Source organism: Nicotiana tabacum, chromosome 15, assembly GCF_000715075.1.
Source record: "Nicotiana tabacum cultivar K326 chromosome 15, ASM71507v2, whole genome shotgun sequence".
Taxonomy (NCBI): Eukaryota; Viridiplantae; Streptophyta; class Magnoliopsida; order Solanales; family Solanaceae; genus Nicotiana; species Nicotiana tabacum.
In genome coordinates, this window is record NC_134094.1 from 129,037,785 (window position 1) to 129,052,961 (window position 15,177).

The 15,177-nt window shown below is 39.8% G+C and overlaps 1 protein-coding gene across 1 annotated transcript; it reads right to left on the reverse strand.

Moving 5' to 3' along the window:
* Positions 1-65: 65 nt before the first annotated feature.
* LOC107783709 (putative glutathione S-transferase) lies at positions 66-1,574 on the reverse strand. Its single transcript, XM_016604725.2, has 2 exons — positions 1,177-1,574; positions 66-673 (listed from the first exon to the last, which is right to left on the reverse strand). The coding sequence occupies exons 1-2, from the start codon at positions 1,483-1,485 to the stop codon at positions 320-322; spliced, it is 663 nt and encodes a 220-aa protein (XP_016460211.1). The 5' UTR covers positions 1,486-1,574; the 3' UTR covers positions 66-319.
* Positions 1,575-15,177: the final 13,603 nt, after the last annotated feature.

The following is a 15,177-nucleotide window of genomic DNA, read 5'->3' on the forward strand; positions in this document are numbered from 1 at the left end:
AAGTCATAAAACTGTTCGTATTAGCTTAACATAGAATTCATAAAAGGATTGAAGCATTGCTGATTAACGACTGAACAAGACAAAATGGATACACAAAATTCATATAGAGATTGAAGCGTAGTTGATTGAATCAATAATGAAGATAGTTGGTGGAGGTTTTACTGATAAAGAAATCTCCCTATGGTGATGCTAACATCTTATACATATATATATTTTTTTTAATTTTATCTTCGACAATTATACAGAACGAAATAGATATCGAGAATTCATATATAGGGATTGACGCGTAGTTGATTGAGTCAACATATGAGAAATTTCCCTATGGAGATGCTAACATCTTGTCCCTAGCATTCTTCATATACACAAACATCTCATGACGATCAGGGAGATTTTCTTTGATTGCTGGAACTTTTTTGAAATTCTTGATCCATGTGTTGATACGAGGAAAAATTTGAGGATCAAGTAACTTAACTCCCACAATATCTTCTATAATCTCCATCCACTGAGCATACCCTCCAAAGGCTATGTCCACAAGCCCAATATTTTCACCACCAAATAACTTCTTTTCTCCCAAAGCATTTTCCCCTATAGTTTTAAGCATTTCCAAGCTCTCTTTTATGGCATTTTGTTGCTTCTCTCCAGTGTTGCAAAACACATTCCAGGTATTATATGACTGCAACATAAATTAAAATCCTTTGTCAAGCATTTGAAAGGAAAGAAAGAGAAACTAAGGCATCTGTTTCTGTATTTTAGTTAAATGCATTAGTACCTAGTTCTTTTATGTGACTATGTTTGCTTTGAGCCGAGAGTATATCGGAAACACCTTATCTATCTACAAAGGTAAGGGTAAAGTCTACGTACACACTACCCTCTGCAGATCCAACTTGTGTAATTTCACTAGGTATGTTGTTACTGTTGTTGTTGCCACTAGTAATTCTTTCTTCTAGCTTGTATAAAATGGATGAAATTGTAATTTTTTCCTGATATTTAAAGCTCATTGATCTGACTAATTTGAGCTAGTAAATAGAAAGATTCCCTTTCTCAAAACTTAAATCCCGGACCTTTAGTTAAAGGTAGAGGAATCTCAATCATCTCATCGCACCCCGGATAGTATGAAATTACAATTTTGCTAAAGAAAACAGAAGGAAAAGAATGTAGAACTTAATAACATCATACCTTATCGTCAACATATTTAGCCCAAAACCGAGCCATGGATCTGTCGTAGGGGTCAGCCGAAAGCAATGGATTCAGTGGCCATGTCTCATCGATGTATTCGACGATGACCATGGATTCACAGACTGAATTTTCACCATGGATTAGCACAGGGACTTTCTTGTGAATTGGATTGTATTTCAGAAGCAAAGGACTCTTTTTGGACATGTCTTCATTTATGTATTCGTAAGTTATTCCCTTTAGCTTTAGTGCCCAAATAACTCTGTATGTGAAAAAACTGAAAGGAGTTCCTATTAACTTTACCGTTTCCATTTCAAAAGCTGGATTTAGTGGAAAATGAAGGATGAAGAGCTCACATGTTGTAGTATTTGTGTGTATTTCTTAGGAAACAATATGGCAACTTTCCAAGTTCCAAGATAAGTTTTATTTCACTTTCACTCTCGTTTAAAAAAACTTTAGTCAGTGTTTGTTGTTGACTTTTTTTTTTTTAATGAATTTAAGTTAGTATATACTATCAATATAAAAAATAAAATTATACTATCAGATTATTTTATCTGTTGCAGCAAGTAACCTAATTATAAATCTCACTTAGGAGGACTAACCTATGAATATCTTGATTTCTTTGTTGTAGTGCCCGAAAACCCTGTTCCCAGAATTGTTGGTTCTATTGTTTCGTCTATATCCTAAGGCTAAGTATTGCGCAACTCTTCAATTATTTATTTATTTCAGGATCAAATTAATTAACTTGTCTAGAAACCACGTATAAATTCAACTGTACCATTTTACGGGTAAACAGTTTGGCGCCCACCGTGGGGACTAGATAGCCGTGTAATTAAATCGATCTTTGCCTTTTTTAGTAATGTGTTTTGATTGTTTTTGTCTTAGAAAAGATTGTAAGATATGGTAGATAACATTGTTAACGACATGCACAACCCCGAGATTCGAGGGGATCAACCTCATTCCGAGGATTCAATCAGCGACACCCATAACGAAGGGAGTGACGCTACACTAATGCATGACAGGCAGCATCCTCGACATGTTCGGGGGGCCACTCCCGATGACGCTGATGAGGAGCATGTTGTCGACACGGTAAGGGTCTTGCAAGAGCAACATGCGATCATTCTAGGCCACATCACACGACAGGATAAAGTTATGATGGAGTTGAAGCAAGCGCTGTCGGGAGCTTCAAATAATGCAAATATACGAGATCCGATTTCTCCCGGGGTTCCCACGAATCAAACGATGCGGAGGATCGACAACAACACTCCCAGGGATGAAATTGCCTCCGATGAGGCCGGGGGGAACGAATCCGGTCTCAACAACGAGAATGATTCTTTCAAGAATAAAATTTTACGGTTCATGAGGGAAGTAAACGCCTGCATGGACCAGATCCCGGGTGCGCCACCAGTGCTGAAAGGCCCGAACTTGAAGAAGTATACTCAATTGTCGTACAAGCCAAGTGCGGCAACAGAGTTAATTCCGAAGCGGTTCAAAATGCCTGAAATGCCAAAGTATGACAAAATTTCAGACCACCATGAGCATATTACCACCTACACAATGACGATAAAAGGGAATGATTTAACTCCTCACGAAATTGAATCTGTGCTTCTGAAGAAATTTGGATAAACCCTCACGAGGGGGGCCTTGACATGGTATTTGTTGTTACCCGTGCATTCCATAGATTCCTTTGAAATGCTTGCGGATTCTTTCATCAAGGCTCGTGCCGGGGCAAGAAAAGTACAGGCCCGAAAGGCCGACATATTCAAGATAGCGCAAGGAGAATCTGAGCTACTACGAGAGTTCGTTACTCGATTTCAGAAGGAAAGAATATTGCTCCCGACTGTCCTGGATGAATGGGAAGCCGAGGCGTTCACCAAAGGATTGAATTTGAGGAGTTTAGATGTTTTCCTAAAATTGAAGGAAAGCCTACTCGAGTTTCAAGCAACCACATGTGCGGACGTCCACAACCGGTATGAATAAAAAATAAGGATCGAAGATCAGGTTGGTTTTCCATCGTCGACCAAAGGACGAGAAACGAATAAGGAAAAATCAAAGGATGATTATGACACGGACATACGGACTTCGAGGGGCCTGTTTTTGCCTTACGAACGAATCGAAGGCCGCAACAGAGGTTTCCGGACAACAGACAGGTTCACTATTGATAGGAGGACTGATCGCGGTCGGAACAATCGATCATTTCGGGATAAAGAAGTGGCAGGATCGCGGGATCCTTCCTACCCTAAATTATCAGAATACAACTTCAACGTCAGTATAATGGAATTGGTATCGGCCATGAGAAACATCAAAGAATCACGGTTCCCAAGACCGATGAGATCTGATTCTAACCAGAGGGATCCCAACTTGAGTGATCGAGATAAGAACAATTATGGTCCTAACCGAGATAACGCGGAACCCTTAAAAGCAGTAGAAGATCCCCCGCTCAAACAATCAACATGATCTTCGGATGGAACGAGATTAACGGAGTCACCTTTTCAGCAACAAAGAAGATGAAAGTATCAATAACGCATAGCAAAATGCTTCTGAAAGATGATATCACTTTTACGGAGGAGGACGCAGACGGATTGCTGCTACCACACAACGACGCACTGATAATTTCTTTAAATGTGTTAGATTTTAAAATTATACGTGTTCTAGTGGATCCAGGGAGTTCAACTAATATTATACAATGGAGAGTATTAGAGCAAGCTAAACTCACCTGAGGTATTATACCGGCCACAAAGCTCCTCACCGGATTCAACCTCGCAAGTGTGACAACTAAGGGAGAAATTTATTACTCACAAACGCTAAAGGAGTAATGAAAACAACTCTTTTCGAAGTGGTAGATGGTGATATGGGATACATCATCATTCTGGGAAGGCCATGGTTACACGAGATGAAAGTTGTACCATCAACATACCATCAATTGCTGAAGTGTCCAATGCCCGAGGGAATTAAGTAGAAAAGGGGCGACCAACCGGCGGCAAGGGAGATGAATGGAATTTCTTTCTTCAGTATCAAAAGAAAGGAACACGTGCATAGAAATTATAGGGCCCAACACCTACTCCTGAATTAGATGAAGTTAGCTAGACGTTGGAAAATTATCAGGTGCCGAGATATTTCCAAGTTCCAGAAGAGACCGATACAATGAAGTCCAAAACAGAAGAGATGGAGCAAGTGGCATTGTTAGAGGAATTCCAAGAAAGGAAATTCCACTTGGGGACATGACTGTATCCAGAACTCAGGTTCGACATCATTAAATTTCTTAAATCTAACACCGATTATTTTGCATGGTCGCATGAGGATATGACAGGTATCCCGATAGAGGTAGCCGTACACAAGTTAAGCTTGGATCCTAACATACCTCCAGTAAGACAAAAGAAGCGCGTGATCACCGAAGCCAGGAATAAATTCGTCAAAGAAGAGGTAACCCGCTTACTTAATATCAGTTCGATCCGAGAGGTATTATATCCAGACTAGCTAACTAATGTAGTAGTAGTTCCTAAGAAAAACAATACGTTTCACATGTGTGTAGATTATAAAGATCTTCACAAAGAAAGCCCGAAAGACTCGTTCCCACTGTCAAACATCGATCAAATGATTGATGCCACAATCAGGCACGAGTTAATGAGTTTCCTTGATGCTTATTACGGGTACAACCAAATTAAGATGAACCTGGAAGATCGGGAAAAGCTTCATTTATAACGAATTTCGGTATATATTGTTATAATGTCATGCCCTTCGGGTTGAAAAACGTCGGAGCCACTTATCAACGGCTCATGAATAAGATGTTTGAAAATCAAATAGGAAAAACTATGGAAGTTTATATAGATGATATGCTCGTTAAGTCTTTAAATGCAGGTGATCATCTTAAACATCTGCAAGAGACTTTCAACATCCTAAGGAAGCATAATATGAAGCTTAATCCCGAGAAATGCGCGTTCGGGGTCAGCTCTAGTAAGTTTCTAGGATTTTTGGTATTACAAAGGGGGATTGAAGTAAACCTCTAAAAGACCAAGGCCATAGAGGATATCCCGGACTAACTGTCAAATATGAAGGAAGTCCAAAGGCTTAAGGGGAGATTGGCAACTTTGAGTAGATTCATTTCCCAATCGTCAGAAAAGTGTCATCATTTTTTCGCACTGCTCAAAAAGAAAAATAATTTTAAATGGCCCCCGGAGTGCCAGAAGGCTTTGAGGGATTTAAAGAATTACTTGTCAAATCCTTCATTGCTTTCAAAACCAAAAGAAGGGAAAATGTTGCTGGTTTACCTCGCGATCTCGGATGTTGCGGTAAGTGCGATTTTAGTCCGAGAGGAAGAAGGTACGCAATCTCCCATTTATTATGTTAGTAAAGTTGTAACGGGAGCAGAAACTCGTTACCCACATTTGGAAAACTGGCCTTAGCTCTCATAGTCGCCGCTCGGAAGCTGAGGCCCTATTTCCAATGCCACCCGATAGTCGTGGTATCAACTTTCCCTTTGTTGAACATCCTCCATAAACCCAAACTATAGGGTAGATTGGCCAAATAGGTCATCAAAATGAGTGAGTTTGACATAGAATATAAGTCGAGGACTGCAATTAAGTCGCAAGTCTTGGCTGACTTCGTGGCCGATTTCAGTTTGGGATTATTGCCTCTGGCAACCAAGGAAGTAATAATAATGTCGAAAGTGACATCAGGGGTTTGGACCTTATTTGCGGACGGAACTTCTAACGTGAAAGGGTCCGGGCACAGTATAGTCTTAATCACGCTTTCGGGGGAAACCCTAAGTCAAGCCATCAGGACAGTCCATTTAACTAACAATGAAACAGAGTATGAAACTTTGATTGAAGGACTCGAGTTAGCCCGGGGACTTGACTCTGAGGTCATTGAAATCAAATGCGACTCACACCTGGTGGTAAATCAGGCATACGAGATCTTCGAGACCAAAGAGGAGCTCATGCAACAATACATGATAAAGGTTCAAGCTCTACTGGCGCGATTCCGAGAATGGTCAATTACTCATATCCCAAGTGAAGAAAACGCAGAAGCAGATGCATTGGCAAACCTAGGATCATTAACAGAAATAAAGGGATCAGAGTCCAGATCGGTAGTACAACTGATGAACTCAGTCCTGGATACAGATGGTTACTACAAGGTAAATTCAGGTAATATGGTCTAGGACTGGAGGAATGAAATTATCAATTATCTCGAACATGGGAAGCTACCTGAAGGCCCCAAAATATCCCGGGCGTTACGCACCAAATCAGGGCGATATAGCTTCAAGGGAGGCCAATTGTATAGAAAATCTTTTCAAGGCCCGGTGGCCCGATGCTTAGGAGCGTCCGAAGCTAACTATGTCATGAGAGAGGTTCACGAAGAGATATGCGGAAACCACTCGGACGCAGATTCCTTGGTGTTGAAGTTGGTAAGGGCAAGATATTACTGCCCCGCATGGAACAAGATGCCAAAGACTTCGTGCGGAAATGTGATAAGTGTCAACGTTACGCGCCACTGGTGCATCAATCGGCATAACCCTTACATTCGGTCCTATTTTTGTGGCTATTCATGAAAAGGGGAATGAACATCGTCGGACCATTACCACCGACTCCTAGAAAGGTAAGATTTCTTTAATTTTAACTGATTATTTTTCTAAGTGGGCGGAAGCAAGTCTTTATCAGAAAATCGGAGAACGCAAAATGGTGGATTTCTTATGGAAAAATATAATTTGCAGGTTTGGAATACCAAAAGAGATAGCATGCGACAATGGGCCACAGTTTATCGGCACAAAAATTACAAAGTTCCTCCAAGATTTAAAAATAAATAGGATCACATCTTCACCTTATCATCCGAGCGCAAACGATCAAGCGGAATCGACAAACAAAGTGATTATTCAAAGCCTCAAGAAAAGGTTGGAAGTGGCTAAAGGAAATTGTCCCTAGGAATTACCTGGAGTTCTATGGGCATTCCGAACTACGGCCAAGTCAAGCACAGGGGAAACCCCTTTTTCCCTCAGGTACGGTGAAGTAGCTTTAATCCCAGTGGAAGTAAGGGAACTGACCTTGCGATACTTCCAGGCAGATGAAGAATCGAACAACGAAGCAATGCTAGTCAACTTGGAACTGCTCGATAAACGTAGGAATTGGTGCATGTAAGAATGGTAGCTCAAAAGCAGATCAAGATTGAGCGGTATTATAGTTGAAGAGCCAACCTTCGTTATTTCAAAGTAGGAGACTTGGTCCTAAGGAAATTAACTCACAATACCTGGGAGCTCAATGCGGGGAAGCTAGGTCCAACGTGGGAAGGCCCCTACCAGGTTTCAGCAATCACCGGAAAAGGTTCATACGTGTTGGAAAACCAAAATGGAGAAAAGTTGCCCAGCAATTGGAATGTGGCACACCTCAAAAAATATTATTGCAGATGAACATTATCCGATCACAAAGTATATGCTGCACTCTTTTTCCTTCGTTCAGTTTTTGTCCCAATTGGTTTTTTCTAGCAAGGTATCTAACTAGGCAGTAACATAAAGCATACTACGAAGACAACAACAATAAGACCTTTAATAGCAAGGCACACAAGCAAAGATCCACCCGGGGATGGTTAGATAATCTTTTGCTTTATAGCAAATTCCCACAGGGAAGTTAAGTTTGCTATTGAGTAAAGGTTACCCGATCATTCACGAGCACAAATCACTAAAGGGTTGTTAGATAGTCATTCGCTCGATAGCATAAGTTCCTAAGGGGAAGTAAAGTATGTTACCAAGTTAAGGATTATCTAGCAATACATTAGTGCAATCTTCGAAGACACAAGACTTCCAGTGTTCCAATTTGCACTCTTCGCATTCAAACACTAGGAGGAATAATATGAGCATATGACTACAATGACTGTCACGTCAACTAGGAATTGAAAAATCGGAAATATAATTGCATCATCGGGACCGGGGACTAAGCGGCCAGCCCCATAGAAACAAGTTGTACAAGTTAGCCACAAGTAATGACAATTTCTTTTCAGCATAGCAAATGCTTATGTACTTTTTGAAAATAGAAGGAATAAAATAAAATCCTTTTGTTTTTATCTTGTTTCTTGTCTGAACGATGAATTAACTTTGTCATTTGAAAGTTAAACAAGTACTTCAAATGCTAGTGCCGTAATGAACATGAGACGTCCTCTTCAAGAGCACCGCAAACATAAGAGGGCCATCTCTTATAAAATCACATTAAAGGGTTGGTTCCGTAAGAATTTATGCCCAGAATCAAAATGCCTTCGGGGAAAGATACACCTGAAGCTGTATACGAAAGGATGCCAAAAGTAAACTTGCGCAAATACTTATCAAAGCCCTCAAGAAAAAGGGCTGATGCCCTGGGCCAAAAATGCTTTCGGGGAGAATACACCCAAGGCTTCACATAATAAGACGCAAAATAGAAAAGCTTGCACAAAATTATTAAGAAAAAGGAAGAAAATGCAAAGATTAAAGACTTGCATGAATATTCAAACGAAAGGAAGGCTCAAACAATACTTGAGCAAAAGATGTTTTTATTTACAAAATAATGTCAAAACGGCACATGTACAAGAATTGGAAAAAGAAAAGAAAAGCTAAATTATAGTATCTCTGGAACGAGGAGGAGGAGGAGAAGTGTCTGCGCCCCGAGGAGAAGTAGACAGACCCACCGATGGCTTAATATTTTCACCAGTTTGGCCTTCAGCATCATCATCCTCCGATTCTCCTTCAGTTCCCGAGAACTTGGAACCGGAACCAGAAGGACCAGGTGCATCAGACCTCACTGGGAGTCCACTTTTAGCAGCTAACTCAAGCCCACGGGCCTTAGCAATTTCGGCATCAAAATCGATGACACTAGCTTTGGCCTATTCCAAGATTTTTCTCCTCATGCTGTACATAACGTAAGTTTTCTCAACAACGAGGGAAGCCGCTCGACGCTTAAGTTCTTCTTTGATTTGGGTTACCTCGGCAGAAAGGTTTTTCCGGCAGACCTAGCAAATTTGAGGCTAACATCAAGGTCACAGATAGTTGAACTAAAAATCCTGTTATGCTCGATAGTTTTCTTATACTTCTCTTCCAACTGGGCATGTTTCACCCCCGTAGTAGCAAGCTCTTCAATTTTGGAGTTCAAGGCTGCCTCTAAGTTGATCACTCTTTAAGCGGAGGCAGCCTCGCGTTCTGTTGCAGCAAGAACTACGTTATGGACTTCAGCCTATTTGGCCCTGGCTTCATCAAATCTAACCCTCAGCGGGCGAATTTCTTGGCTAAGGGTTATCACTTCTTGCTCGCTTTGCTGCAAATGAGCCTCTAATACAACAACTTCAACATTTTTGGCTTCCAGTTCTGAAAGGCGAGCGACATATTGCTCCTGCTCTGCCAAAAGCCAATCTCGTGCGGAGGTAATCTCTTTTTTTTCACAAACCAACCTTTAAAGGCCCTCGGAACCAAGAAAGTTATCCTACAAAGTAAGAAGGGTAAAATTCAGGATATGTTCATACCCAAAAATATAAGGAATAATAAAGGAAGAAAGGAACGTACCACTGTGGAGTTGTTCATGGCATTGTTCAACAAACACTCCCCCGTGAGTGCCTGAATATTTTCCCAGTCTTTCTCTGAAGCCAAAGGCTTCAGATAATTAGCAAGCTCCACCGGCCGGGATAGCAAGTTGCATCCGGTCGAGACCGAAAAAGTAACATTCTTCCTCCTTTGTGGATCTTCAGAAGGGGCAGCATAATTTTGCCCCAAATTCCCATGAACTAGGGACTGTGAAAGAGGAAAACCTTCTTCATGGTCAGGTGTGGCCGGTGGAGATGATGTAGCAATTACTGGTGGATGAAGATAGAAGTGATATAGCAGTTGTTGGTGTTGGTGAAGATGGAGATGAAGCTGATGGAGTTGAAGAGTGAGAAGCAACTGCATCAAATGTAGTGCTGGTTGTTGAATGTTCGCCAACCAAAGATGCTAAGGGTCCGGTACTCAGCCCCGCAGTACCAGACACACCAATTGGAGCCCAAAAATGGGAGTTGATATTATCTACCAAATCAAATTCTCCCCAAAGTGCCGAGGCATCATCCTCGGTTGGTGTAACTCTCTCAACAGGTTGAGCATCCTGTTGAGATGATGAGGATCATCGTCTTCTATGTAGAGAAGCTCCCTATTCACTAGCTTCTACATCATTTTAAATCATCACGGTGTCTATGACCGGCCTGGAAGGAGGACCAGTTACCATCTCCATCGGAGATGACTCGGTGGCATCAATCCTCGCCCTCTTATTCTTTCCCCGGCTACAGAGGAGCGCCTTCTCTTTGGTTGTTTGTCTTCCAACCGGGGACTCTGTAAAGAAACATTTGCTCTCAAAGCAGGCCCGGAGCCACCTGTTCGAGTAAGCGCCTCCTGAAGCAGCCTCATTGCATCAGCAGGATCAACCAAGGCATCCTCCTCGGGAACAAGAACAGAGTCCACGGGTAGACCTAATTTCATAGACATGTTAGAAAGGATCAATCAAATTCTTCACATGAAAAATTGAAACAAGATGAGTTTGAATTACCATGATTCTTGGATTTCCACCCGTATTTAGGGGCCAGTTCTTTCCACAAGCGAATCTCGGACATCGTAACGTCCAAGATATTTTGCACCCACCGGTCCAAACCTTCAATTACCGGTGGGATCCAGCGAGTTGCTGAAACAAACAAAGGATGGAGGATCAATACGGCTATAAAAGTTTTTAGTAAAAGGAAATGCTAAACAAAGAGCTTACGAATGCAGTTCTAAGTAGCCGAAAAGGATGAAGTCGTTGCCGGAATGATGTCGTTGGTGTCAATTGCATTGAACCGTTCCATCCACCCACATTTATTATCTTCATCCATGCTAGACAACAAAGCATGGTGGCCACGCTTGCAGAGGTTTATCATCCCCCCACAGAAGATTTTGGGAGAATAGAGATTCATCATATGATCTAAGGTTAAATACTCTCTAGTTTCCTAGCACAAACGTCGAAGGCAAGCAACCGTCCTCCACACAAAAGGACTTACTTGTGCCAGATACACCTAGCAACGGAGGCAAAACTCCGCAATTATGGAGTCAAGCTCTCTGCTCAAAGAGAATGCACCCAAAGTAAAGGGATATGTGTAAACATATGTAAAACCCTCCGTGGATAGGGTGACTCGCTCCGATAGATCAGGAGCGATAATTTCCAAGTCATGGCAGCGACAACCTTCCTTCACAACAGGAATGCTCGAAGGACATATAGAATAAGGATACCTGCTAACGGCTCTTGTACGAGACTTAGCAGTGGAGAATTTCTCTTCGAAGTCTTTTGTGGTAATAAGACTTCTAGGGATGATGTAATCCACTGTTGGAGGAGCAGAGTCCTCGGCCTTGTTCTTCCTTTTTGAGGAACCGGTACGTTTTGAGGAAGAAGCCATTGTAGGAAAGAAAAAAGGGTCTTTCATTTGAAGAGAATTAGAGAAAAGATGAAGAAATAATATGCAAGTTAGGTAAAGGAAGTTTGAACAGTTATGAAGTATAAGGGAAAAAGTTGATACGTATAAGTAAAAGTTTTAGCACCTAAATTCATGGCCATGATTACCTCGATAATCGGTAAAAGTTGTGCTAAATCATGGGACGACGTGTTTTCAGGACATTAAATGTGGAGAGACATACGCCTAATCAACCGTCAGAAGCCTTTAGAGGGAATTATAGTAATTCCCGCTAAAAGAGTGTTTCTACCAACTTTCCGGTAACACAAAGTTATGTCATCGGAAATGAGAGGGACTATCTGTATAGGGTAAAATATGTTATGACACTTGGCCGTCCGAGAAAGGGACACATGGAACCCAAGACAGGGGGATGGTTGAAGACTAAAGACAATTGTTTCGTTTGTCACCGGAAAGAATAATACTCATAAAGATATGATAAATGCTCTTCTCCCGGTAACATTTAATAGAGAATATTCATACCATTAAGAGTAGTTACCTATTACAAGGAATTTAGCATTTATGTTCACCGTTATATCTTCATCAATGCCTATCATAATTGACATTGAAGAAGGGCACGACCCTAGGACCTTCTTCATAGCAATAAATAGTGAGTTTAGTTGTCGTTGTAAAGGACATGAATTTTCTGGCAAACTTACACTATATTTTATACAAAGCTCAATCCACTCTTATCTTTTTATTTCTTGATTTCTTCGTTGTTGTGCCCTGAAACTCTGTTTCCGGAATTGTTGCTTTTGCTGTTTCGTCTATATTCTAAAGCTAAGTATTGTGCAACTCTTCAATTATTTATTTATTTCAGGATCAAATTAATTCACTTATCTAGAAACCACGTATAAATTCAACTGTACCATTTTACGAGTAAACAACATGATAGTATAAAAAATTATTTTCACTTTATATAGCTTAAAATCTTTCTTTATATAGTAATTGTTTGAATAAATAAATACTTCATCTGATAAGGATTAGAATAAAGATTAGCAGTTAGATGAATAGGTACGTTGTTGTCATATTTGGAAAAATGTAAAGGAAAAGTCAATTGAGATTTTTCACTAAAACAATTAAAGGTGACCTCGATGCAATATACTATACATTATTATATCTTTCATTTATCAAAAGTCTTGCTAGAAAACTGCCACAAGGATTTTAAAACAAAAATATTCGTCCTGGTAGATATGTGGAGTATATTAATAATTTCATCAACTAATCCCTTTAATTTACTGAACGCCTGTGACCTTTAGAAAACTGTAAAAGACAAGTTGACTTTGACCAAAATATATAATTAATTTCAGATAATTATAGTTATTTTCCCAACATTGAGATTGATAAAATGGGATTGCGACTCAAACCTCGGAAAAAGAGCCCCAAAAGCATAAATTCAATTACTTTCTGATCTTAATTTATCACTTAATCAAGATAAATTAGTATGATAGCGGATTTCCGCGCATGCTACAGTGAGAATCTTCAAAGAAATTAGAAGCCTCTATTGGTTGTAAGAGATGTGAATCCGCCTGTCCAACAAATTTTTTGAGTGTCTGAGTTTATTTATGGCATGAAACAACTTACAATATGGATCTAGCAGTCTAGCTTATTGATACGTACGAGGAAACTCTATTTGAATTCATTTAATTGTTTTTACCGACAAACCTGTGCTCGAAAATCAAACTATTTTGAGCACGGATTTTTATGGTCCAAGTGTATCTTGTCTTTACTACGAATAATTTTCCTTGGTTAACAATAATTGTAGTTTTTTCAATATTTTCGGGTTCCTTAATTTTCTTTCTTCCCCATAAAGTAAATAGGGTAATTAGGTGGTATACCATATGTATATATATTTTAGAACTCCTTCTAACGACTTATGCATTTTGTTATCATTCCCAATCGGATGCTCCATTAATTCAACTAGTGGAGGATTATAAATAGATCAATTTTTTTGATTTCCATTGGAGATTAGGAATAGATGGACTTTCTATAGGACCCATTTTATTAACATGATTTATCACTACATTAGCTACTTTAGCGGCTTGGCCAGTTACTCGAGATTCTCGATTATTCCATTTTCTCATGTTAGTAATGTACAATGGTCAAATTGGATCATTTTCGTCTCATGACCTTTTACCTTTTTCATCATGTGGGAGTTAGAATTAATTCTTGTTTATCTACTTCTATGCATGTGGGGAGGAAAGAAACGTGTGGAGGAAAGAAACGTCTGTACTCAGCTACAAAATTTATTTTGTACACGGCGGGGGGTTCTGTTTTTCTCTTAATGGGAGTTTTGGGTGTTGCTTTATATGGTTCTAATGAACCAACATTAAATTTTGAAACATCAGTTAATCAGTCATATCCTGTGGATTTAGAAATAATATTCTATATTGGATTTTTTATTGCTTTTGCTGTCAAATCGCCCATTATCCCCCTACACACATGGTTACCAGATACCCATGGAGAAGCACATTACAGTACTTGTATGCTTCTAGCCGGAATCTTATTAAAAATAGGAGCGTATGGATTAACTCGAATCAATATGAAATTATTACTTCATGCCCATTGTATATTTTCTCCTTGGTTGATGATAATAGGTACAATACAAATAATCTATGCAGCTTCAACATATCTTGGCCAACGGAATTTAAAAAAAATGAATTCATTTGCCTCATGCACAATTTGATTGTTTATATGGGGAAAGGTGATTAGGCATGACATGACGCAAATTCAACTTACTAAGGACATTGTATACGGGTAAAACCGAGCCCGTTGCATGACTCGTCCTCCCAGTGATCCAATCAGAGCAAGAATGTGATCATATTGTATCGGAGTCAGAAAGAAGAACCCCTTGTCAGGGCTCGGGAAAGGCACTTGCCCTCGGGGATATCAGGGCCATATCCTCGAGGACCATTCTGAAGATTGAAGACTTCAGAGAATATTACCAAGTAGCTGCTCACGACTAATAAAGGGTTGTGATGTTCGTGCCTAACAGGATATCACAACGCGAATCTCGGCTCGTATCGGTGATCAGCGAAATGGAATTTTTTTATCTTTTGTAGAATTGTACTTAGGGTAAAACTCTCCTACTATATAAGTGGGAAATATTGTTATTCATCTGGACACATTGTAACACGCATATCAAGGCAATATACTCTTATTTTCTCTGTTATTGAAAGTTCTTACTTTTGTTCATCAGTTCTTCATTAATGTGAGCCCGGGATAGAAGGCAGACATTTCATTAAGACGTTGCTGAGTTAGGGATCACTCTCCTTATTAGTCTGAAAATTTATTACGTCCTTTATCTGTTTAATCTAACGCCATTTATTATTTATATTGAATTAATCCGCATATCTTTAAAACCACATATAAATTTAATTGTTATCTGTTTTTAGGGTAAACAGTTTGGTGCCCACCGTGGGGCTAAGCATAATAGTGGCAATTTGATACAAATTTCTATAACACACTCTATTTAACACTTGTTCTTTGAGCTTTTAATTTCAGGTCAAATTAAAAATATCAAACTCCCAATCTGCCCATTTGAACATTGATGCT

Excerpts from the sequence above, each read along its gene's own strand:
- LOC107783709 (XM_016604725.2), bottom strand. The coding sequence starts at position 1,485 with ATGGAAACGGTAAAGTTAATAGGAACTCCTTTCAGTTTTTTCACATAC. Across the intron at positions 674-1,176 it reads CTAAATATGTTGACGATAAG|TCATATAATACCTGGAATGT; the intron begins GTATGATGTTAT and ends TTTATGTTGCAG.